The following is a 26,196-nucleotide window of genomic DNA, read 5'->3' on the forward strand; positions in this document are numbered from 1 at the left end:
CCTCCATCCATCCGTCCGTCCATCCATCCAGGACACTGCTGAGTGCTGGTGCTGCCAGCCAGAGCCTGACGCACTCAGCCACTCACACATGCGTCACCTCGCTGGCTCGGCGCCACCGCCGTGCTGCTCGCTGTCCTCCAGATACTCCTCGCTGGCCAGGGTCACAGGCTCCGGGCTCTTCTGGAGGGAAGAGGACCAAGTTTATTAGTATTTCTGGCCAGGAAAAAGACCTTTATGCTATAGAGGATTACAGGTCATGCTCAGGACAAGTGTACCACCGTAAGGTATATCTTAAAGGTGGATTTGTGGGACGCGCGGAGATACCAAATGGATTTCTGAAGCAAGTGACACAAATCTGACGATTCTGTTCAACGTAAAGCAGGAGTGTCAAATCTAAGGCCCTTGGGCTAAAACAGGCCCGGGAAAGGCTCCAATCCGGCCACCAGATTTCAAAGAAAGCATTGATTTAACAAAAGGGTAGCATACACAGCACGACACTGAGACCCGAGCTGAGATATCGGTGAAGCTGCAAGGAAACATACCTAGTTGAGGGGTCACAGACAGCCCAATTTCATCTCGAGTGATTAATATAGTGCCATAATAACTTTTAAATTTTCTTTTTCTGTTGTTGTGGCACAAAGTAGAGCCAAACCTAAGCTGTTGCATTATGCTTGTTGTTATAAACTCACCCTGACAGCATGGCTTTGAAGCTACTTTGATAGCGACGAGTTCTCAGCTTATTTTCTGTGTTGTTTTCTTTAAAATGTGTAGAATTTGCTTGGTGGTTTGGCCAGATTTGAGCCGCTTGCAGGCCGGTTTTTGGCCCACAGACCATATGTTTGACACCTCTGAGTATTTACAAGCGGCCTGTCTGTCTCTGTGATGGACTGCGGTACAGAAAGTGGGCTTCAACTTTCTATACAGTTTATGTTTCAACGTTATCCGACACAAGCCCATCAGGTGACGTGAAATATCTTATTTCATGCAGGTCAGAGCGCAGGTGAAGCGAAGGGGACAGAAACGTGTGCAGCAATAGTGTGAGCTAAAAACAGCTCCGGATTACAATTCAACGTGGCCACTGGGTAATCAAGCGTTATGTAATAACGGGACAAAGACAGATACCCCTGTAGTGCTCTGGGCGTAACTGGGATGTGGGGATATTTCTTCTTTTATTGCATCCGCTGTTGCTTGGTAAATTGGTAGATGCTTCTGATTTACACTCTGCTCTCGGCAGGTAAGCCAATATGGGCGAACAACAAATGAGCCGTGGATGCAACAGTAAGGATTCGTCTGCATTATTTGTGTGGCAATTAAATACTGTTTAGTCTCTAAGGTGGAGGTAAAGAGGTATTTTGCCCACTTTAAAGGACAGAAATGTAGTCTCTTGGCTTGAGTTTATATATTTAAAGGACAGAAATGCAAAGATACATCATCTGGTTGGTTTACTGGGTGTGTAGTGATAAGCAGCCCCGTTTATTCAAGAATAATATCTTTATCTGTGTAGTCATAAGCTTGCAGAGGCTATGTAAAAAGACCGAGGCCTTGTTCACACGAAGGGAATATGCGTTTTTCGTTTGAGCAAAAGTTCCACGTTTACGCCCCAAAATGCAACGGAGGTTTTGCGTTTTGAGCTGAAAACGTGTGAACGGGGGACTGAGATGTATTTTAAATTCACGTTTTCTTCTTGTCAGGAGGCAGTGGGCCTTCGAAACACTTACAGGTGTTTACTACCCACTCATTACACCAGAGTCTTTGCTCTCCTACCGGCCGGCTTGTTTATTTTTAGGCTCGTAAAAAGTAAAGAGTATCGGGAAACGCTGCGGTGGTGAAACTGTTGGAAATCCTCTTGATGAATGTCAGTGGAACAGCTGATGGGAAGGCAGACAGACTCTGATGTGCACCTGCAACCAATTAATCTCATCTTGATTCAGTTTTCCAATTATCCTCATTGGCTGTTTGTGCGAATTAGTGAAATTTTGCAGAATCCACAAACGTAAACAAAGAGCCAGGATTTTTTTTAAATCTTGAACATTGTGAATCTAGTAGAGTTAGAAAGCTGGTAATCCAGAGCTCCTCTGGTCATCTCACAAATTCATGTTTTTAGAAAAACAAAAAAGAGGACCACCGTCCAAGAAGAAAAATAATCCAGCAAACCAAATCTACAATGAATACAAAGTCATTTTCTTTCTCCTTTTTAAACTCGAACACCTGCAATTTTAGGCCAATCTGATCAAACCCCACCTACACGGTCCAGTTGGAGCGGCTTCATTACACATATAAACATAAATTTCCATTCATTGTGGCGAAACGGTGGAAGTCGTCCTCTGGAGCCCTGCTGAGCCTCCACACGGCTCCACTCCAACATTCGTGATTTGTCAAAACACATCTCAGAATAGCGGATTCCAGACCAAAGGTGTTTCCTTCTCTCTTCACAGGTGTCTCATGGGATTTTTGTACCGAACAACAGTTATCTAGAGATTGAATTCATCAATTCTTTCTAATTGTGGCTGAGAATGTGATTTTTATGTTTGTTGTTAGATGAAAAGTGCAGAAATAAGTGGTCAGTCGATTCTCGGAGGAATATTCTTGCTTCAGTTGTTCATTGAAGTGTATCCATGGGTAATGTGGTAGGATGATGTGGTTGAATATCGTTTTGTAATGGCAGATTGCCTGTACTGTGTTCTTTGAGTGGCTCACTGCAGCACAGGATAAAATGTGTCTTTCTCAGCAAAATAACTTTTTTATTTATTTTTAACTTAAGTAGCAAAACAGGCACTTGAATAAAAAAAACTAAACCAAACTTCAATGAAAATATAAATTCTACCTCTTTGCTTTAGTAAGAGTTAATAACATCTATACCTTCGTCAGTTCTTTCAGTGTAACTTGAAATTGTCGTTATAAAGGTTAAAACACAAGAATGAAGGCGAGGAAAGTACAGATATAAGAAGGCTCTAACGAATAACGGTAAAAAAGTTACATTTTGTGTTTGTGTATGCAAATGTATGCATATAGAATATTATTTCTGTGTTACTTTAAGTGATGCTGATTAACATTTCCACCGTACCAGTGAGCAGATGTGTGTGCTCTCATATGGCTCGGTGCTGTGACTCATTAGGATGCGTCCAGCTTGTTGTGAATCTGATTAAAACCTTAAATGAAAATCAAACCAGAAGAGAAAAACATTTGTCTGACACCTGAATGCGGACAGAAATAACGACTTGATCGGTTCAATACAGAAACGTCCGAGTGTCGGCCAGCTAAGTGTTTCCCATCGCTGCAACTTGAGACTCCGAAAGTGATAAAACAATTAGCTTATGCAAGAACTTCTGTGCTAATTAGGTTGGCAGACTGGAACTGCAATTCTGATCATCACTCAAGCAATTTGTCCAGCCAAGATGCCAAATGTTCTTTAAATGTGCAAATTTGCACTTCGACCATTGCGAAGGCAATTCATAAGGAAAGCAGTTGATAGTTACATGAAAAGAAACTTTATCCAAGCCTGTTCAGTGTGCGTGACTTTGTGACGTTGTGAGGAGCACCGGAGTTCGGTTCTCGGGCCGTCGGGTCTCAGTGTCTCCTGTCGAGACGTCAGCAGAGGCAGCTTGGCAGTCAGGATCGAGGCTCTCTGCAGGAATCGGCACTGATTCACTTCTTGGCATTTTTCTCTTCTCAATTATGAATTCTTGTTTTTTTTCCCCAACACTCTTTAAAGCGGCCTGTTTTGGAAAATTACCCCGTGACAAGACAACTTCATATGATTTATGATATACATCTTGGTTTTTATTAGTGTGTGGGCTACTGGGTGCTAAATAGATGTCAGGAAGTTTTATTAGCTTCGGTTGAGCACAATCTCTCCCTCCTCTTTCTGCCTCACAGTCGTTGGGGTTGGAGCTCGGAGAAGCCCGCGATGGGATTTGAAGAGTGTGTATTTAATTAGAGCGATGAAACAATCTCGATATGGAATCGCGATAAAAATTAAAGTCGACTACGGTATTAAGGGTTTGCCTTGTTGGCTCGACAGTGGGCGCAGACAAGGGCAGAAAAGCTTGAGAGAATTGGAGAAGACTTTCATTATTTGATTTTTAGGATCAGAGGATGCTGGAGCCGATCACCAAGGCACGCCTGTGGACAATTTAGGTTTTAGTTTGTCAAACACATTCTAGTTCAGGCGCCACATTCAGCCCAAATTCGTCTTGAGTGGGCCGGACTGGTAAAAAAGCGCCATGATAACCTTTAAATTTGAAATATAAAGTTTTTCATTGTTGTGTCGCAAGATGAAAATGTCTCTATTTTCACGAAACCAATATAATTCTCCCCCAAAATTTTATTTCAATGAGAACTTCTAGTGTAAAATACAGTGAAACGCCTTTTCCTATAGCTGTTGCATTGTGGGTATTTTTACCAACTCAACCTGACAGCATGACTTTGAGGCTAGTTTGATATCAACGAGGTAGCTATCTTTCATGGCACCATCACTAATGTCTCGGCTCGAGTCTCAGTGTTGTGTTGTGTCCACTACTCTTAAGAAATTTGTTTGAAAAAAAAAGATTTTCTTTTGAAATTTTTGAAATTTCCTAGGCGGTTTGGCTGGATTGAAGCCTCTTGTGGGCCTGTTTCGGCCTTATGTTTGACCCCCCTGATTTATGAAAACGACATTCTAGCACTTCTAACAGTTTCAACCTCACAGCCTTTATTTTTCCATCCGTCCACTGTGTTGGAATGTGTTCACAAGACGGGATCAACTTACTGGCCAAAACCATCAGAGGACTCCAATCCTTTTTTAACTAGAAGACAGTAACCAATAGGAGGCGGTGGTCTGCGAGGCCGTTAAAACCTCTCAAGGCTTCCACCTTTTTTTTTTTTATTTGCTTCTGCTCTCAAACTTCCGCCCAAGCTGCTGCTGGTCCGGATATTTAGGCTGAGGCAATGGTAGTAGAGTACGGAAGTCTTTCCGTGTATTGGCGTGTCTCAACACTGAGCTGAGGTGATGTTTAAGAGTCCGATTTTTGGACTGTGGGAGAAGTAGACTCAAACCCAGTGAGAGTGCTAACCAATACACACTCATAGAAGCAAATGATTTCCTGCCCCAAAAAATACACACTTTACAACCAATTAAAAAAAAAAAAAATCAAAAGTAGCAGTAGTTTTGAGGCTGTCAGTAAAAAGCCTGCTGAAGTATCATCTCAATGGAGACTTATTGGCCCCAGTACCCATCGCATATTATTCTGATAAATGGTGAGAAATATTTAGCGGGACGCGGAGAGTAGCTGCGGTTTAATTAGTGAACTCCTCTCCTTTCCTTGTGAGAAACTTGGGATTGACAGCAGGGTGGTAACGTCAGTGTCCCACGGCAGCCGTCGGTACAGGTAGGAAGTAGAACTGAGCCACGGCGTGAATCATCGCTCTGTCAGGGAAGTCGTTCAGCTGAAGGATGCAATTCTCTGGGCTCCTAATATCCAGGATGTTTTGCTTTTCTCGCAGCTCGGCTGCGTTTTTATTTTCTTCCCATTGTTGGCGGCTGTCATTTCTTGGGGCCCCTCGAGCACGAGACGGGCATCGATTGCAGTTTCAGGGGCAAGTCAATTAGTTTCCTTTGTGCGCGATGTGATTGATGAGTCACAGGAACATAACCAAATCCATTTCAAATAGTAATTTGCTCCGCCATCCCTTCGCCAGATCAGTTATCTGGAGTTTGTGGATTTCCAGCCTGCTGATCAATCCTCCCTCCCCTCCACCGGGGGAACTTAACTCCCCGTCAGACACGTACTGCGCGTCGCAGAAGGGGATTTGTAAAAGACCACAATTTGTCGTAATCACTCGCAGACAGTACCTGTGAACGGAGCCTCTTTTTGGATCAGAGGTCACATTGAACTGTGGCGACTGGGAGGTTCATCAAAGTCAGCCTGAGCGATGATGATGGCAGCGTTCTCCGCCGTGCTCCATGGGATCGCTATCAGATGTCACGCTGACTTCTCCCATAATGACTCTTTGTCCAAGTGCGAAATTGGCTCGCTCCTTTGACATCCCTGCACAGCAATGCAGCCTTGCAGCCGCAAAGAGCTGCCAACACAGTGAGGATACGAACTCTTCTTTTGGCTTTTTAGTGGGCTCTGGTGCGGTTTGCCCCCAGGATGACCTTTTATAGTGATGTAGGGCGTCTATTTTGGTGATGGTTGTGCTTGCTTCAGTGACGGTGCAGGTCTCTGGAGAATTATTGGGGAACTAAGATCTTTTCCTGGCTTGAATATTTTTATGCCATATTTTATGACTTTTAGTTGCTCAAGGCTTTTTGGGAGAATGTTTTCCAGCTGGTTTGTTCTTTGGACAATTTTTTCTGGGTTCTCTTAGATGAGATTCACCTTTAATTGAGCAGAAATCTCCTATTCTCTCACCGGCTTTCCTTTTTTTTGTTTGTTGTGGTTATGTTTTACCCATGACCCGCTATAGAGGTAGAGATTTCCTGGTTGGTAGCAACTAAACTCGAAGTGTCAAACATTCAGTTGAGGGGCCACATTCAGCCCTATTTCATCTCGAGTTGGCTGGACCTGTAAAATATTACTATAATAACCTTTTAAATGTAATCTATAATCTACAGTTTCCCTTTCTTTTTTTAGTGTTTACGTGATGAAAATGTCTATATTTTTGCAAAAATCGAACAATTATCCCTGAAAATGACTACAATCTCAACATAAAAGCATTTTTTAATGAAACAATCTGGTGAATTATAGTGAAATGTCCAAGAAACTTCTATAGCTGTTGCATGATGTATACTTTTTACTCTAAAAAAGCAATGCTTTCTGGTGGTTTGCCCGGTTGAGGGCCGGTTTTCATTTTCAAATCACTCTGCAAAAAAACTAGAAAAACTCCCAAACTGTTTGAACAAGGAATGTTTGGAGTACTAACATATAATAACATTGATATTTTGAAAAGCAGTCTGCTATGTTATACCGGGAACCGAGCCTAAACGGCTTTATCCAACTCTGGAGCTGATTACAGGCAACATTTTAATCCAGAGTTTATGTATTCTCATGGAATTGCTTGTTGCTGCAAATGGTTTTGTCCATTTCATGTTACTATAACATTGATATATCACATTAGACACCCTGGATACGTAAGGACAAAGCAGAATACCCGAAGAACCCCCATGCAGCCACAGGAAGAACCTGTAAACGCCACACACAAACGCCCAGTTCATCACGGAGCCTGGGGTCGAGCCCAGTTGACTATGGGTGAAAGGAGGTTAAACCTTTGTGCTTTTCAGTAAATAAAATTATTTTCTTTATGTGGCTCCCCTCTGAAGAATTAATTGTTTACTGCTGTTGTGGTGCATAGAAAAAATCTCTGTGTCAAACAAAGGACATAGCATACTCCCCTTACTTAAAAAGTAGATATTTCTCCTCCAAGACTTCAGCAATTTGAAGACATTTAAGATGAATACGTCATTCGGTGCGCAATTGAACCTGAATAAAAGTTATTTCATTTCCCGCAAAGCCCGCAGCTCTTTTCGTTTCCAAAAGCTACTTGCAGGTTGTGTGACTATCAGAGGTCCCGTTTGAAGTGTTTGAAATCAAACAACATAACCACTCATTCAAAGGAGACGGGGTTTGCTATTATTAAGGCCTCAGATCAGCGTAATGATGAACAAACGGCCCGAAACGTCCCCGAAGGTGCTCGTCAGATCTGCCACCGGAGCAAGTGTGCAAAATCTATTACAAGCTTTTCCGCTTCCAGTGTCACACATCTTAAATGTGTTTGCATGCGTTTGCCCTCACACCTCGCGGTGGAAGTAATGCTCATCGTCTTCATGGCCCCCATTGATTCTGACCACATTGATTTTACGAGACGATGCGGCTCATCAGACACACAAGGTGGGAATCTATTTTTGGAGGCGAACACGTGAGGCGCTTGCGGCACGATCGGTGTCTTTGTCAGAACTGAAGAAAATGTGTCGGAACCGCGCCTAAAACAAAACGTGTTTCGGTTGTATGACGTTTTACATTTTGTTTGTATCTATGACTATTGAATCAACATGGTGGCTCGGGCCATGAAAGCAAATACTGACAAATACTCTGTGCAGGACTCCCACTTCCACAATCAGCGTCAATCTCTCGCTGGCCCAGTTCTCATACAATCATGCCCCATGGCTTATTCTATCTGTCTATCGACAAGCTTGATCTTTCCACCAGCGAGCCAATCTCGCCTGCTGCGTGGCTACTGGCACACACTGTGTGTGAATCTGTGATTGTAGAGATAATACTCGAGTATTTGTTTGGGTTCTCTGGGCTGACGGTGAGTCCTGCGTTTGAAACACAATGTGGGGCTTTGCCAAAATGTACAATCCTTCCGAGATAAAGGGCCTCCCTGCTTAATGCGGCAATCGCTCTTCCATCTACACGCAGATAATCCGTTGGTTTGGGCTTGTTGTTGTGCATGTAGCTCAGTTCCGATTTTAATAATAGCTCACTTAATTCTGTTGGGATCATTTTTTTCTTTCTTTCTTTCCAAGTCATTTGTTCTACACCTCCTCTGCTGGCCGTTTGTGCTTTACAGTAGATCCATGTGCACTTGAACGGAATTATGAAACAATCCCCGGGTGACACTGACTGTGCTGTCCATTGATGTTGCCCCCACCTCCGCCCCCACCCCCACCTTCTGCAGCTCCATCCACTGTGGCTAATTCTGCCTGCATGCTCCCTTGGGCGTAATTGATCGTCATATCATTAGCCGCATGTGGATCCATCCGAGGGAAACGCCCACTGTTTTACCGCGAGTCCTCGCTCATTGAACCGTCCAGCCCAGTGCGCTCGTTGATCGTGGCTCTATCACAACATTGCATGCAACAGCGGCAACAATGCCTTTAGCCTTCTGGTCACCTGCGAGGAGATAGAGAGACCTTGAACATGAACACGGGAAGGCGAAAAAAGTTGAGCTTGGCGGTGCGGAGCCCCTTCGCCACGATGAGAGGCCGGTTGGGCTCCAGGAGGAAAGGCGTCGAGGGTCTGTGTGTGAGCAGCCTGCTGGGGGTCCTTCGGTCCCACACCTGGCTGATCGGGGAGGAGGAGGTGGCGCTGCTGCTGTCTCAAGCCTCCTCGCCCCGCTGCAAACACCACCGAGCTCACTCCCTGTCTTTCTCTTTCTGCTCCTCGTCTGCAGATGGCGGGAGCGAGGACCTGGCAGACCCCCGCTCGCCCAGTCTAGAACCTCACCTGAGCCACATCGGCCAAGGTAAGCATCAAATCTCATTTCAGATGCCTTGACATCATTTGGTAATAAACTCTAGTTTTCTGGTAAAAGCTCTTGTTACGGAGTGTACTGTGCTGGTGTGAATATGTATTATGGGAGTGAATGAAAAAACGATTTGCTGAAAACAAGCATGCGAGTTCTTTTCCCACCTTTAGCCTCTCGTTTCCTCTAATGCCCCTCTCTCGGCTCTTTCCGGGCTCCATTTTCGCTCCCTTAATGTTTTCACTGAAGAAACCCATGGAGACCTTTTTTCGCAGAGCTGTATTTTATACTACTTTATAGTTGAAAAGTTTATGGCCGCTGGAAATGAAGTTATATTTACAGGCGGAGCGCTGTAAGATGTTTTATATTCTTGTAATTTTGTCTGTAAATGGGAGTTACTTCTGGGGAAAATAAGCTGTGGGATTGTTAGCGCCTGAAAGGAAAGATTTCAGGTAATTACGATTTCATGTCTCGGGTCCCCCCCCCCATCCTCTTGCATGTTTCGAGTCAAACACCTTGATGAGAAGGTGTCTGTGTGTATTCTGGGGCCTGGAGCAGCGCCGCACATCTCTTATGACAACCTAAAATAAAACACTGTAATTTTCCCTGGAGTGCTTTTGTTCTCTGGAGTTTGCCACTAAAGTCGGACTGGCACTCCTTCTCCACCCCTCTAATCTCTGCTTTCACTCACATTTTTAAGAGAAAAATCTGTTGGACTTTACAAGTCTGGCTGTGAACATGACGTTCACTGAGACCAGCCTGTGTGGTAGAAACCCAGCCTATGATGGGAGCAGCCTCGATGATCTGGGGTCTTTCTCCGATTGGTCAAACTATATGAGGTGAAACGCGAGGTTTTCACTTTTTAGTTTCCGAATAGTTTAAAAAAAATTATGTTCGTTTACACAGCAACAGCTGAAAATTATGTTGTTTTCATTTTGGGCCACTAGTTGGTGCTGTTGTTTTTTTTTTTTTTGTAATAAAATCCCACACACACATGCAGCAGAAAACAATACGCTATAAACATTAACAACGGGAGTACACGGATACTTGTATGGACAGATTAGGAAGTTGGATTGTTATTATGGTGACTGTCAACTATAAAACTACCAAGTCCCAGGAGAATATGGACTGGCAGTCGTGACACTGGAGGAAACCTTGTGTTCTTAGTCCGAGCATTTTTGAAAAGTTCCACCTTGAGAGCCGTTTTCCAAACGTACATTTTCAGTGGCTCTGGCTCTGAGCACCGTTGTCGTGTAAATGGACGTCCAACATTAAAACGAAAGTTTTGGGTTTCATCTGAAAATTAGAATTGAGCTGCTTTTTATCTGAATGGTCAAACTATATGAATCTGGCATCTCTGATTCTTTTAAAAAGACCATAAATAGGGCACGATCAACTAAAAATGGTCATTGAAACACGATATTCTAATAACCTGGAGTTATTTTCTTGACACAAAGCAAAATGTTAACAATATATTGAAATTGTTATCTTCTAGTTTGCCTCGGCGAAGCCCCGTCCTGAAAACAGCCACCGCTCACTGATGCCGTTTCAATGTGCTTCGCTACAGTTTTTGTTGCTGTTAGTGACACTAAAGGTCTAATTTACTTGCGTAAGCAACTTCTTTGTGCCGTGTTTGTTTAGTACACGAGATGACTAATCGAGCCAGCTATTCTCTCTGGTCTAAACTGCATATTAACAAGCTGCTTGAGGTCATTTTTTTGTGCTTTCTTCGGAAGAGATTTGTAGCAGAGCACTGGAAAATGTCAGGACATTCGCCGAACACGGCCTGTTTTCAGTTGATTAACATCATCATTTACATTATACACCAATTCATGTTGGCATTAACGGCTATTTATCTACCGGGCTAAAAGAAAGGTTGCAAGGGCAGCAGAGAAATGATCCCCAGCAGCAGAAAACGATGGCACATTTTCCTTTTCTAAAAGCCAAATGTGCTTTCTTGCTCAGATCGTGTGGTCCGGTACTAATGGCTCTAAATGTGTTATTTACAGTTTTGCATGACAGAGGCGATGGACAGCAAACAGGGTTTTTTATGAGCTGCTTTGTTGGGTCTCCTTGGACCATAAACACACTAAATGTTCAAGTCACTCAACACACCATCTTGTGGTCATAGGAGGTATTGCATATTTCAGCAACAATAACATGTAAACATAAATAAATAACACTTTTCAATGAAATAAATGAGAAAAATTGCAAAGATGAAAACAATACAAAATTATGAATATAACGATTAAACGGCTATATGCCGCTTGTTGATGAGCGAACCACTCAAAACTTTTTTTTCCCCAAGAATGACCATTAATTATGTGTTATTACATTATTTCCTGCAGTTATTACATTTATTACATTTTGAAAGGACCTAATGCTGCTTAAACCATGTAATAACTTAATATATTGTTGGTCAAATATTATTATTTTAATGGATCTGATGTCTTACTTATTACATTATAGCATTTATTTCACTGAAAAGGCCAAAATCCTTGAATTATTACATAATTTATTGTTACACACATCTTGATCTCTTCAAGACGAAGCATTGAAATGAGAGCTTAAAAGTAGAAGAGGTGAAGATGAATTGCAACACTAAATAAATTCTGTGTTTACTGAAAGGCTGCGGGCAAACAGAAAGGTCTTATCAACCTGGTTGTTTTGGAGCCATCCTGCACTTTGCAGATAGTTTGTTCCAAATACTTGGAGCATAAACACGTGCATCTTTGGTTCCGACACCGGAACAGAAAGCAGGTGTGATCCAGACGACCTGAGAGGTCTGGGTGGATCACAACATAACAGAAGATCCACCAGCAGTAATATTTTTAAAATCAGACAGGGAGTCCGTGTGGAGACGCGAGAACTGGACTGATGTGGCCCACTTTCCAGCTGTTTGTCAGGACGTGAGCCGCGGAGTTTTGAATCGGCTGTCTGGGTTTGTTTTTTTTAAGGAAGATTTCCATTCATTTGCTAATTTTCTCCATTAAAAGAAAACATTTTGTACTTTTCAATGTTTTCCGCTACGTTATTCACCTATATGAAGAATAATTGGTTGATAGCGGTGCAGTTGTTTGTTTTCAATGAATAATGGAACACATTAACATTGAATTGAATCTTTGACTACCAATAATTGCTGCAAAAATACTCTGCCTCCCTTTGGTATTCATACCCGAGTCTCTGTACATGTGGAGAATTTTAATATGGGATGATGTGGCCATTATTCTGGCTCTTTTCTTTTGGTTTTGCTGTAACATTCTCCACTAAACGAATGGACTGACTCCAACTGGTGTGTGTGTGTGTGTGTGCGTGTGTGTGTGCGTGTGTGTGTGCGTGCGTGTGTGTGTGCGTGTGTGTGTGTGTGTGTGTGTGTGTGTGTGTGTGTGTGTGTGTGTGTGTGTGTGCGCGTGTGCGCGCGTGTGTGTGTGTGTGTGTGTGTGTGTGTGTGTGTGTGTGTGTGTGTGTGTGTGTGTGTGTGTGTGTGTGTGTGTGTGTGTGTGTGTGTGTGTGTGTGTGTGTGTGTGTTTTAAATACCTGTATATTTGCATTCTGCAGCCGTTGTGCCTTTCCGTCCGAACCATCATCCATGCTTCCCCTGGGACTTGCCACAGTGCTGCAGTCTGATAATGGTGTTTTGTGTGTGTGTACACGTATGTGTGTTGGTGCTGCAGTCTGATAATGGTTTTGTGTCTCCATTGCTCTCTGACTGTTGCTTGTCCAGTTGGTTTCACAGCTCCGTCTATATGGACGAGCCAGACTGAACCCGTTCGTATGAATAGATGTTGTGTTTACAGACAGACGCTTGCTTTTGTATCCCCCCCCCCCCATGAGTGTGTGTGTATGTGTGTTTGTGTGTTGAGTTTTTTTTTTTTTAAACCTAAGTTATCATAATTTGTGGTTTTTGAAGCAAGAGAGGAAAAGAGGGTGGATGAGTGAGTGAGTGGTTGTTTATGCTCTGTCTGTAATTATCGCTCATTGTGAGAGGGTTTTTTATTTTTTTTTATTTTTTTAAGTACATAAAAAGCTGTCTCGTGGTCATGACTGTGCTCTTTTTCCGGCTTGTTTAAACACATTTCAGATGGTTCCAAAATCCTCCTTTATTATATAAAAATTGTGGCGTATTGTGTTACTGCGAGGCTTCCAGAGGTCAGGCAGGCTGCCGATCGGCACGTGTTGCGTTCAGGGCTTCTCCGGCTTCTGGGTCACGCCAATCTAGTTGCGCTCAATAGTGGCAACGCTTTGACATCACGGTTCAAGGACTGAGGCGCTGATGTTGAGCATAGTTTGCTGCATGTAAACAAAAAAAAAAACAACAACTCTTAAACTGAAATAGAAAGATCTGAAAAAACAATGCTAAGATGTCTGGTCAATCATCGGGAAAGAAAGCACTATTCTAAAACTACAGCTGTCAAAACTGTTGATACTCAGGTCAGTGGTAGAATCTGCAGTCGTTTTACATTTAGTGTTATTCGAACTGATGAAGACATGACGACTGATCGACAATTGGATCTTCAGCCCAAAGCTGCATAACTAGAACAGAGGAGACAACGACAACGGAACTCGAAGCCACTGGAAATGCGACTTTTTGAAAACTGCTCCCAAGGTGGAACTTTTTTTGAAAACAGTTTGTGACTAAAATGCTGCTACTGCATCGCCGTAGTAAACAAATCTTCTGCACATGTTCATTTGATGGACAATCAGGACAACGTTTCCTCCAGAGTGTCATGACTCCCAGCCCATATTCTCCTGGGACCTGGTAGTTTTATTTTGATAGTCACCGTAACGACAACCCAAGTTGATGGTCTGTCCACTATAGCCGTGTTCTCTCGTTGTTATTGTTTAGAGCAGATCGTTCAGTGTACGCATGTGTGTGTGTGTTTTCATTACAAAATCAAACGGCTTCAACTTGTGGCCCGACATGAAAACTCCATCGTTTTCAGCGCTTCTACAGTTTCCTTGTAAACGGACATCGTTTTCAATAACGATGCCGTTTAAACAAGCAACTTTTCTGAAACTAAAACGCCAAAACGATGCGTTTTCCCTTGTAAATGGGGTCTGAGACTAAACGACACGTGGTTGCAGTGTCTGAAATTGAGAGATCAGTCATGCAGAGGTGAAAATGAGCAAACGTTTGTTCGAACACGTTTGTAGAAACATGCATACGTTAAGGTTTTGCTTTGGCAAAAAAAAAAAAAAAAAAAACATTTCGGTGAAAATTCAATGGTGTTGTCTATTTACACTCCTTAACAGCAGGTGGTGATGATAGCTTTTTAATGCCGGTTAATTCTCCCGTATGCTAATGAACTGTGACGAAACACGGCACAATATCAGATTCGCATTTCATTCTTTTGAACACAAAGGAGGAGAGAGAAAAAAAAAGTCAAATGAAGCCAAGAAAGCTGATTGGTCCTGCATCTTAATCTCACTTCATATTTGTGTAGAAAAACACAGGTGAGTGTTGGAGTTTAAGTATCAGTGGATTTTCTGTACGTTTTCAGGAATGACAAACCGGAAAACTTTGGAATTTGCTCTATTTTTAGGTTAGTATGTTGATAATTCTCCACAACACATTAGACTGTCTGTGTGTCTAATGTCTGTGTCTCTCTCCCCCCCCCCCCCCCCCCCCGTCCTGCAGGTGGCAGCATAGACAGCGACTGTGCCTTTGAGGGCGACTACGCCGTGCCGCCGCTCTCCATGACCGAAGGCATGCAGCACATTCGCATCATGGAGGGCGTGTCCCGCTCGCTGCCCTCCTCGCCGCTGCTCACCCACCAGGCCATCAGCGTCCGGCTGCAGCCGGTGAAGAAGCTCACAGGTAAACGCGCTGCCGCCACGATGGAGGATCCGCACGGAGTGCAACCGTATGACTCGTTTCAGGAACTTTTGGGGGGAAAAGTGATACCGATACTCGCCCTGACTGTACCCAGCAGGCGTGATGCGCAGTCTGAATTAAAGCAGCTTTTACACGAGCAAGCGAACAGGAGTGGGATGATGTTTCACCCCGATGATTGTTGATAAGCTTTAATCATTTAACGTAGTATTTACCCTCTAATTCTAAGGAGATGTGTAAAGCAGCGCTCGGCTCTGGCCAACAGCAATCATTGCAATTTCCAGTCCTTGTAATCACCGAAGTCCGACCTAATTGACAGTGTCAAGAAGAGCTGATGGACTGAAAGCTGCGGCTGGCCCTGCGCTCCTTTTTATCTCACGCCACTAATCGTTTCCTTTCACGCTCGTCTCCGACTCTGGGAGAATGTGGGAAATTGCCTCCCCTCTTGTCTCCCCATTAACTGGATTATGAGTGTGTGTCGCGTCCCCGGGTCTGTGCCGAGGTGCGGGTACACACGGCGGCGTGGACATCCACGGCTTAACCGCGCGCTGCTTTACTGGATTTCGAAAAATGTCCAATGAAATGTTGACATTGCTTCACCCAATATTAGAGCAGCCTCCAACGCTGAAGCAGAGTGGGTGTGAAAGGCCTTCAGAGCTGGAGTCGGCTGTCACCACTAGGGTGCACCAGCCTCTCAGCTACCTCGGATCATTAACACTTCCCGGCATGCCGTGGGGACTGTGGCTCTCTCCGGGGTCGTTCAAATGATGAGGTTTTCAGAGGAGCGCCACCACACCGCTTCCTCTCGTTGTCGCTGGCAGTGCCACAGTCTTGCAGAGGACTTTGTGGAGACAAGGAGTTTGATTTCAGACCGAGCCGATCAGACTGAATCACAGCAGTTCTGCTCCTGTCTGCTCTCTGAGGAACCGTCTCTGCTCATGCAATTTGTAATTTATTCTCTTTTATTCAGTGTTTTGTGTCAGGTTCTGCTTGATTTGAATGTGTGCTTTAATCTGCGTGACTCAAAGGGAATCTTTTTTTTTTTAGAACTGCAAATACACATCTGTGTGTATTTGAGTGTGTGCGTGTTCTTGACAACCAAGAATAACTTGATCGATGACGTGCTCTGCCGTCTCATTGGTACGCAGGGAGCCGTCTCTGTGCCGGGCTTTGATGTGTTGTACCAGTCAGGTGTTTGTACTTGCCCCTCTCTTGTGCTACAGCGCGTCTCCGCCATGTCCGTTGTTTTACCTTTGCATGATTCGTCCGCTCACACTTGACATCTTAAGTGTCACCGTGGAGGTGGAGGTGGAGGTGGATGCGGATGCGTGACAGCGCGAGATGGAACTGCTGGCAGGATTAGTCCTCTCAGATTCATGTCCCTGTCCCTTCACTGTGTGGACTGTGTTGCATCGTCGAGTGAAATAATGAATGTCGCTGAAAACAGGAAGTGCGATATTGCACTCTTGAGATCACATGAATAAATATGACTGAGACACAACAGTTTCAGTAAAGTTTCACGCTTGAACGGCAACGTTTTGAAAACCATCCACACCGAAACGACAGACACGCTGCAAACTATGTATTCACCCCTTAAACGGTTTGATTGTTTCACTGCGACTCTGAATCATTTCCAAACATTTGTCCTAATATGTGGGAAGAAAGCTAGTTTAGTTAAAGAGGACTAATACTTTGTAACTAGAATCCGGCATCGGGAGCGAAATATCTCTTGCATTGGGACCTTCAGCCAGCACGACATCCCCACGAGGTGTCCGCAGTCCTGCGAGTCCTGGAAGACCTGCGTCTGCTCCTGAGTGGGATGGAGCGGCAGATTGTGCTCCGGCTCCGCCGCCCCGGCTTTCTCACCCTTTAATTAATTCAACGCAGCATCACATCCTGCACAGCTTGACAGCACCGAGCTGCGTGGTGGCGTCACAGAACCCCGTCAGACCGGAGGTGGAGAGATAGAGAGAGAGAGAGAGAGAACGAACGAATGGCAGCGGGTCTGAAGGCCGCGGCTGTTTGATCGCCCCCGGTGGCCTCCGTCGGCTGCGGACCCTCTCTGCCCTCCCGTGTCGCTCCTTATCGGCCCCGGGAAGGCGGAGTGGCCGCCGCGGCGAGGACTTGAGTTATTCCACCTCAAGGCTCTGATAGAATGAAATTGCAATGAAAGCGCTGACCTTTTTAGAGAATCATTGAGTTTGTGATTTAATCCCCTCTCCCCGCGCGAAGACTCTCGAGGGGGCCTTTGGATGCTCGGCGGGTCAACTTGCGCAACAGATTTGTGAGGCAACCAGGAGACGTACTGTACAACCGCAGCGTACTCATTATCTAGATTTACTGCTGCGTTTCTGTGGACATGAACATAATGCCAACTGTTTTTCAGTGTGCAGGTGACATTGGCGGACAGAAGAGGTATTTATCCGGGCTTTGTTGTAAACAAATCACAGCGGGGTAGTGGTTGGCTCTCGGGCCTCACATTGCGAAGGTCCCTGGTCTGAATATGCTTTGGTGCCTTTCTGTGTGGAGTTTCCACGTTCTCCCTGTGTCTGTGTGGGTTGGTCTTCATTTGTGTGTGTGGTGGTGGTGGTGGGTTGATAAAAACACAGGCGGCAATGCAGCTATTACACATATTATCGTCTCTTCATGATCAGACTGAACAAGGGCAATGTTTGACTTTGAAACATAATGCAAAGAGACACAAGACAAGCTCCCGACACCGGCGGGTCACCAACTGCCAACATTTAATTTCAGTTAATTTGCATTGAGCATAAAGTGACAATGTTGATGCAGCTACTGTCCGTCTCTTAGTGTTTGACCTGTGATGGACTGATGGTCTTTTAGGTTGTATCCTGCCTTTTGTCAGCTGGGAACTGCTCCAACCAAAGCAGAATATAGATATAGATACTTTTCTGGTACCATAAAAGTTTGCTTTTGCTTCATTTTTATCATTGTAATAGCACTGTTTTTATTTATTAATTTATTTTTTGGGGTTTGGGTGAATAAAAAAGCTCCTGTGAATTAAAAAAATATGTATAACTAAGAAAATTTCTATACTATCACAAATTTTTGTTGTAAACACATAAGTGCAGAAATAATGTTTGAAAGATGAAAATATCAAAGTTTTGAAATACACACAGGGACACCGAATGGAGCTTTTTCTCGAGTTCATAACATGTTGAGGTCATTCGAGGTGAACTTATCACTGCAGCGAGCGGAAAACGTCTTGTTCTGAGGATGAGAAGGAAAAGAACGTACGTGTGAAAGCCCTCGGAGAAGAAGAACAAGTGAACTCGTTTTTAAGATGGATCAGTCAGGATCAGTATGTCAGCGAGCGACACAGTCGGTATTAAACTTTAACTGAGACCAGATTAAGTCCAGTATGTATAAACTGCTGCTGGGGAATTATAGATCGCTGCACTTTGGTTAATTTAGATTTATGTGTGTGTATATATATACATATACATACAGTCATAAGAAATTGATACTTCTACAAAAAAAAGAATATTTTGAGGTAAATACTACCTTGTTTTACTTTACTCTCACTTACCTGTAGATTTTATTTGCTCTGTAAACGGCTCACCATAACATAATATAAGGCCCCGTTTATAATGTTTCCAGTGAAAATGACAAAACGTCCATTGTGCTTTGGAAGTCTGTTTACACAACGGTGCTTTTTAAAATTTTTGAAAACGGCTCCCCGGGTGCTACTTTTTTGAAAACACTCTAACTCCCATCTCCATGGAAACGGGGGAAACGCAGCTTTTCTGAAACGCTGCTACTACAAAAACTAAAAAAAAACAACTTTTAAAACGTTGTCGTATAAATAGGGTCTTATGCTGTTTTATGGCTAATCACTGTGGGAATGTTTCTTGAAAGTCCCCCTGCCAACTTCGAGGAGTGTTTAGCGCTCTCGCCTCACAGCGAGACGATCGCCAGTTCGAGTCCCTGTGGCGTTTGCTCACTGAAGATAATGTAGAAAATAGGCAGACAAAGAGAATGAGGAAAAAACTATAGAAAATGAGTTCATGCAGGTTAATTGATTTAATTTTGACGTCCTGTATGCAGGAATTACTGTGAATATAATGCATCGTACTGCATTTTAGGTCAACTATACTGTAATACACTAAAAAAGAGTCTTCACGTTGATGAACTGCACTGAAACATCATTTATTTTTTTCCAAACGTGCGTCAGTGATAATAATCAGAAGTTTTACAAGGGCCATTCAGAGTGTTATGACTTTCACTGTATTAACATTCACTGGGATAGAAGAATGAATCTAAATGTTTGATAGTCTAATATCACTGCCGCTTTAATAAAAGCTCTCATTATCGGTCCTAATTCAATTTCTGAGACGTATTGTTCAGGATGTAATGCTTCCAGTAATAAAAACAGACATTCCCATTATCTTTAATCCAACTCCACTAACAATAATATTCTGGTAGTGGATTGAACCTCCAGGGGACATTGTGTTCTGGAGTGGAAAAGGCTCGGTCAGGGGAAAGTTTCCCCGTCCGACTGCTTCAGCTGAAAGTTTGCCAAACTTGACTCGACTCTTCGTCGTCCTCCCCGGAGGAGATCGTCTTCTACCATTTTTTGATTTGACACAATTACGAGCCTTAAGAGTCCCTCAAGGAAGAAGAGAGCTTCTTTTGCGGAACATTTTTAGAACGGATCACAATGTGAAGCTTATCCGTGTTTTTCACTCCACACAATTTCAGTAAGTGGACGATGAAATCACATACTTTACTAAATTGTAACAAAACCGCAACGGTGGAAAATGTAATCCAAAATACACATATTGTGTTTTACACCGAGGCGGTTCACATACACACCAAAAAATCTGGTCATTATCAGACTTCATCCGGGTTTTTAAAATGTTGAAGTTACATAAACACTGATGGTTTATCAGATAACAGCACTTATGTAATTTTAAGATCAGATAAACGGGCGCAGATTTCTCGTCAATACTTGTATTTCTTCATGCATCTCGACTGAAAAAAAAAAAACAAACACGTTGTTTTTGTTTTTTCCATCTCAGAAAAGTTTCCCGTTTACGTGGTGACATTTTGAAAACAATGTCTGTTTCCACTGAAATGGCAAAAAATCCTGAAAATGATGTAGTTGGCTTGGAGGGCCACTGGTTGGCGCTGTTGTTGGTTTTAGTAATGAAACCACACACACATGCATGCAAAGAACGCTATAAACATAAAAAACAAAAAGAAGGGGGGAAAAAAGAGACTCAAGTGGAAACGTTGATCTTCTTGTCCATCTCCTGAGCATGTGCAGAACCTTTTACTAGGTTCGTAGTGCACATGAGCAGTTGCAGCGTCTCCACGGAGCCCCAGCGTTTTCAAAAAGTTGCATTTTTGCCCGAATCCAGGGAGTTGGAGAGTTCTCAAAAAGTTCCACCTTGTTTTCAAAAAAGTTGCATTTTCAGTTGCGTAAACGGGCAGCCAAGACACAATGAAGGTTTTTCTGTTTTCACTGGACAACGTTATGCAAACGGGGCTTCCGACTGTTTCAAGAATCATCGTAACCCGTCAGTTACAAGAAAACACTTCCAAGATGAAGCTGCTGGAGCTGCCGGTTCCCCACGTTTTTTCCATTTGTAACACCGGCTTCGATCAGAGACTAAATATTTTTGGCATTCCCGTTTGTACCTTTACTCAGCTTGTGATTCTGTTGGACTGCTTGTGTGGTTCACTTCAGGTCGCTGGCTTTGTCGTCGCGCATGTTTTAAGTGTAAAGTTTGAAGTCCGCTGTGGTCTCAGGGTATGGGAGCCATGATTGCTGGCTCTCTCAGCCACGCTGCAGTGGTTGCTTGTTTCGAGCCGTTGTCTCTGATTGCTTATTTGTTCTTTCATAAAAATAAAAAAAAAATTAAAAAAAATCACTCAAGTGTCATGCTCGCGTAGACGTCGCCCCCAGTTGATTGATTGGCCCTGCGCCACTCAGAAACATTTAAAGGGAATTATATCAACATCTCTCCCCAGATTACACTGCTTTTCCCTAATTAATGGCTGCAATCAATACAATTACTGCCTCCCCATGGGTCGCCACATAAAGGTAGAAAATCGCATTTACCCTTAAAACTTGAGAAAGGCCCTGATTTAATTACAACGCCTAATTTTTCACCCACTCTTGCTGCAATCATCACAGTAATATGAGTACATCTGAAATCTATTGTCTCTGTGGTGCTTACAGTAATGGAGTAATATGTGATAAGTGGCAATGCAAGCGCACTGAGCGAACTTGTAAATGGTCACTGATGTGGGCACGCAAACGCTCAGCAGCGGTGTGGTCGGGATTAACAAGGTACGGCGTGCAGAAACTGCCGAGTCAGCGTAAACGGCTCAGTGTGTGTGTGGGTGGTCTTAAAGGATCCACATTAAAACCGTTCAGCTCGCTTCAATTAGCTACTTGTGATGAGTGTCGTGTTTCTGGATCTGTTTCATTCTTTGGTGCTATTTTGGATGCCGCAGGATAAATATTTCTGAAAGGGAGTGACGGTATCAGTTAGGGCTTTTTACATAAATACAAGGGGCTATAATAAGGTTTTAGGATATCTTACTATTACATTCTCTTTTAAGGGTTTGTGAAAACTAGGAAGTGAGCAACGGGTCAGTTGAGGACGGCAGTGCAAAAAAAAAAAAAAGGATTCAGTTCATTACAAATCACCTGAGGAGGTATTTTGAGGTTCGCTGAAGCATGCTGTTGCAATTAAATGAGAATTACACTGAATGTTGAGAGATACAAAACTCTTGGTGTTCAGGTAATTAGCTGCTGGATTGATCAAGACAACGGAAAGCTTTGATTTTATGATTTTGCTCCGCATTTCGTGCTGCACTCTTAAACAGGAATGTATTAGACCAGATGAGTTCTGCTAAATTGTTGGGAAATTATAACTATGCCATATTTTCCAGACCACTAGTTGCACCCGAGTGTCCCATTTACACGACGTTTCAAGTGCACTGCATACAAGGGTAGCCTAAATATAAGATACAAACACTTCATTTGTGGTGAAAACTAATTAACTACCTTAAACTAGTGAAAGTATCTGTTCTTGCAGCAAGTAAATTATTCTTGATAATTTAAGTATATTTAGTAAAATCAAAAACTAGAAATTAGTAAATAACTTTTAAAACGAGCTAAATTATCATGTGTAAAACTAAGATGCACATTTTTATCAGTTTTAAATCCATTCCATGCTATCTAGATTTTTCTTTTCTTTTTCATTTTTCCTGCGCTGTCAGTCAAGTACAGTAGTGATGGAGGTTTTGCTGCGGTAGTATAGCAGCTTTCTATTGTCATCCAGTGACATCTAGTGGTCATAGATGTATGTGCAATTTATTTTGATCTCTAAATTGCTTGCTAATATAAATCACATGTCCAGTAACTCAACTAAAAACTGTTGGAATTTAGTAGACAATAAGAAAAGAGACATTTTGTGCAGCATAAACATGTTCTGAATATTATATAATCCCTCTGGTATTTGTGGGTTATGTGAATAATGTGGTCACATATATGAAGAAAAAAAAAAAAGTATTATTGTCTCAATTAAATGTCCTTTTTCTCTAGTTTCTGGAAAGAGTAATCAAGAAAGCGCTCGTCAGGATTAATTGGTAACGATATAATTGTGCATTTCCGCAAAAATCAACATCAAACTGCAGCAAATTAATGGCAGCTTCCATCTGATTAATGAGGCGTGAGCGACGAACTACCTGCTCTACCTGTTTCTGGGATTAAACATGTCTCATGTCGACAGACGTGTGTGAAAATGCGGCAATCCATCTGTCATATAATGAAGTCACTCACTGAAGCTCACGTTGGACGTTTCCCTTCTCTCTGGGTGATAACAAGGAACAATCTGGGTCTTCTCTTTGATTCGTGACGTCATGTGAGCCAAGTCCTGTGCGTTTTCCGATGTCTTGTCCCTCACGGCGCGCGTTTGTTTCATCATCGCCTCTTCCTCTCGCTCCTCGCCTCCTCGGCCATCTGGTGAATTTTTTGAAATGAACACTGACATTTGGGACATCTCAATCTCCACGCTTCCTTACCTCGAGAAAATCTTTCCTCAATTATTATCATTACTTCCTCCCCGGGCCGCCCCGGACGCAGCGGACACACAGACTCATTTGTTCCGCCGAGAGAGCGGAAACGCCACGTTTTCGGCTCCATTGTCACAGGTGACAAATAAAGAGTGAAGGTTAAAAGTAGAAAGAAGTAATTGAAACGTAAGCACGAAGCCCACGGGAGCAGCACTAAAGAAGCGGCTGGATCAAGTGCCGTCACCGAGACACTTGTCATTTCTTTTTAGTCATCAGGCAAATAGGCCGAAGTGGTGAAATATCATCACTGGCAAACATCAGTTCTTTTACGGGGTGTGTTACAGGGTGTCACATACTTGAGTGAATTGATGCATGTGAGCGTCGGCCGTGTGTTGCACTTTATTAAGTCGTGCTGACAGTGAGAATAGTGAAAGAGCACAGCAGCGAGAGATTAAAGAGATCCTGCACAGAGTTTCCATTCAGACGCAGACGTAAAAGTGAAAGCTCGAGGATTAGTTCTTTACATTTGGACATGCAGACCCAGATAGTTTAATTCACAGGTCCACTGAACGACCACATTCTGTGATGTATTTCAGGCTTTTGTAAAAAAAAAAGAAAAATCTAAATCCTACGGAGTATTCTGAATATCACGTGTAGGTGACATTTCAGGGTCACCTATTAACGTCAAATGCATGTTTTCCTGGACCTGGAATCATAGGAGAACATACAAACTCACCACACAAAGGTCAAACCTGGATAGAAAGTGGGGAAATTCTGGCCCTGAAGCGAGATCGCTTACCGCTGCGCCACCATTTGCCTCAATGAAGCCACTCAAGCTGAATCTTTCTGCAAAGTCTTCCCGCTGTGAGCTGACACTGCTAACCTGCTAACCGCTTCGAAAACACATCACGGTTAACATCAAGCACATTGTTAACTCGACCCGGTAGAGCGCATACCTTCGCCAACGACACCTTTGGGGTTAATAGTTTTTTTTGCATAAAAGTGGGTAAAATACACACAAACTGTGTGCGTGCGTGCGCCCTGCGATAAACTGCTCACCTGTCCAGGTGAAACCGTTTGTTGGCTCTGACTTGCTCCTGCGACCTCTGAATCATATAGTAAAGAAAATGGAGGACATTTCTTGTTTTCTACATCCTCCGCTCCCTTGTGGCTCTTCAGACTTACAGTGATTGGATATTATTAGATGTTAATCAGTGAGCATGAGAACGGCTGTTCGGTGGATTTTATGAACGGTCGATAGATCGGGCTCAGAGCTTTCCAGTGCGTAGGCTCCCCGACTCTGGCTCCACCCTCTTCAGGAAATGAAGACACGCAACTGAATGCTTACAAGCTTGTTTTATTTGTTGCATCGTTTAACATTAAACAACGTTCAGTTTATTTTATAGCTCCGAATGACATATTGAGAGAATTGTGTTTAAAACGGGAAGAAAAAGGTAATCATGTGGTTAAAATGTGGGAAACTTCCTTTCAGGCTTAAACAAAGACACCCCGATCCAAACATTTTTCTCCCGGTGGAGGTTGTGCGTGCAGCGACTGTCCAGAGGCACGTTGGAACCACGTGGATGGTTTGGAAATATAGACCGTGAGCTTTAGGGTGACTGGCGGTGCAGCTGCTCTCTCACCGTAACAGTGTGACAGACAACTGGAGTCTTTAACGCTTGTTGGCAACATTTGCAAGAGGTTGGAGGTGTCACCCCTGGGAAATAAGTGGGACTGCAGGAGAATAATAAAAAAAACTAAAACATTTAGACGAGCGAGTGCTCAGAGGCCCAACAGAAGCGAAATGGGGACACAATAAACCCGCGATGTGCGGGTTCGAAACCCCTAAACAGCCAATAAAACATGGCTGAAAGCTGTACAAACACAGTTTGAAGGGTAAAACAAGGACAGGCAGGGATGCCTGAGCCCAGGAGGAAAATGGAGTAGCTTTTATTGAAAGCCTTGTTTCTATGAAGTAATACTGTCGTCCCCCCCCCCCCCCCCCCCCCCACCACCACCACACGCACACATGCTTATGATATGATGTGTCCGTCCACAACTGGTAAAACTGTGTCCCTTTAATAATGCCCTCCCTTTCTCCCTCCCTTCTTTTTATGCCATTTTCTTGCCTGCCTCCGTACCCACCCTTCTCCTCCCCCTCCTTTTGCTCTGCGGTTGCCATGACAACAGCAGCACTGCACCATTCATCTGCTGGAGACCTGGGCTCCCGTTCCTCTCACATCTATACATAACACGCTAAGCGCTAATGCAGTCACGGAGGCGAATGAGGAGCTCACCTCTATGTGTTCTCACACAGAGAGAGAGCTCCCCATGCTGTTTGTGTCCTTTCTTTTATTTATTTTTTCCTCCCCCTCCTTCTTTTCTTGGCTCGTGGCAAAGGTTTTTTTTTTTATTGTTTTTTTTTATTCACCTGTAATCTGTAGGAAGGTGCTGTCGTCGCAGAGGTGTCACCTCCGTGTCCCCCCTCTTTCCCCAGTGACACAGTGACTGCTGTGTTCTTCCTTCCTCCTTCCTTTTTCCCCTCTCTCTCTCTCACTCCCTCTCTCTCTTTCCTCCTCCTCCTCTCGCTCCTCCCGTCAGTGCCATATCCGCCTGCCTCCGTATCATTTACTGCGACTGAAGTGAGCGCGTAGCATCACTACTGAAACCTGTGGAGATTGTCTCAGAGGGAAGAAAGAGGGAGAGCTCGTAGTCCTCCGCACTTTTCCTCCTCCCCCCTCCTGCTTCTCTGCAGGTGTTTTTTTTTTTCAATCCCATTTTCCCCCCCTCTTCATTTTGTTTTCCCTTATTTTTGATGAACTGGTCTTCGCTCAGGGAGGAAGGACTGCTTGTGTCGCTGGACGGGGAAGGAGGCGAGCTGGTGCCGTACTCCAGCCTTCAGGAATGCCAGGTCTGGTTTGAGAATGGTGAGCCCAGCCACACCCTCCATCGCTTGTTTCGTTCCTACATCTGTGCCCGTCCCCTCCCTCCGCACCCCCCCCCCCCCCCCCATCCATCCGTGCACCCTCCCCTATTCTTTTCACCTGCTGCTCCACCTTTTGGTCGGCCAGAGGTCCGTCTGCTCG

General features: G+C 43.7%; 1 protein-coding gene across 1 annotated transcript in view; it reads left to right on the forward strand.

The window, feature by feature from the left end:
• The window catches only part of tanc2b (tetratricopeptide repeat, ankyrin repeat and coiled-coil containing 2b), a 167,979-nt gene that overhangs the window by 69,780 nt on the left and 72,003 nt on the right, over positions 1 to 26,196 (forward strand). Inside the window, exons 4-5 of the mRNA XM_080470237.1 lie at positions 9,154 to 9,225; positions 14,864 to 15,043. Coding sequence (XP_080326363.1) covers positions 9,154 to 9,225; positions 14,864 to 15,043 — 252 coding nt within the window. The remainder of the gene's footprint in view (positions 1 to 9,153; positions 9,226 to 14,863; positions 15,044 to 26,196) is intronic.

The sequence above is a fragment of the Lipophrys pholis genome (assembly GCF_963383615.2).
Source record: "Lipophrys pholis genome assembly, chromosome: 1".
NCBI classification, from domain to species: domain Eukaryota; kingdom Metazoa; phylum Chordata; class Actinopteri; order Blenniiformes; family Blenniidae; genus Lipophrys; species Lipophrys pholis.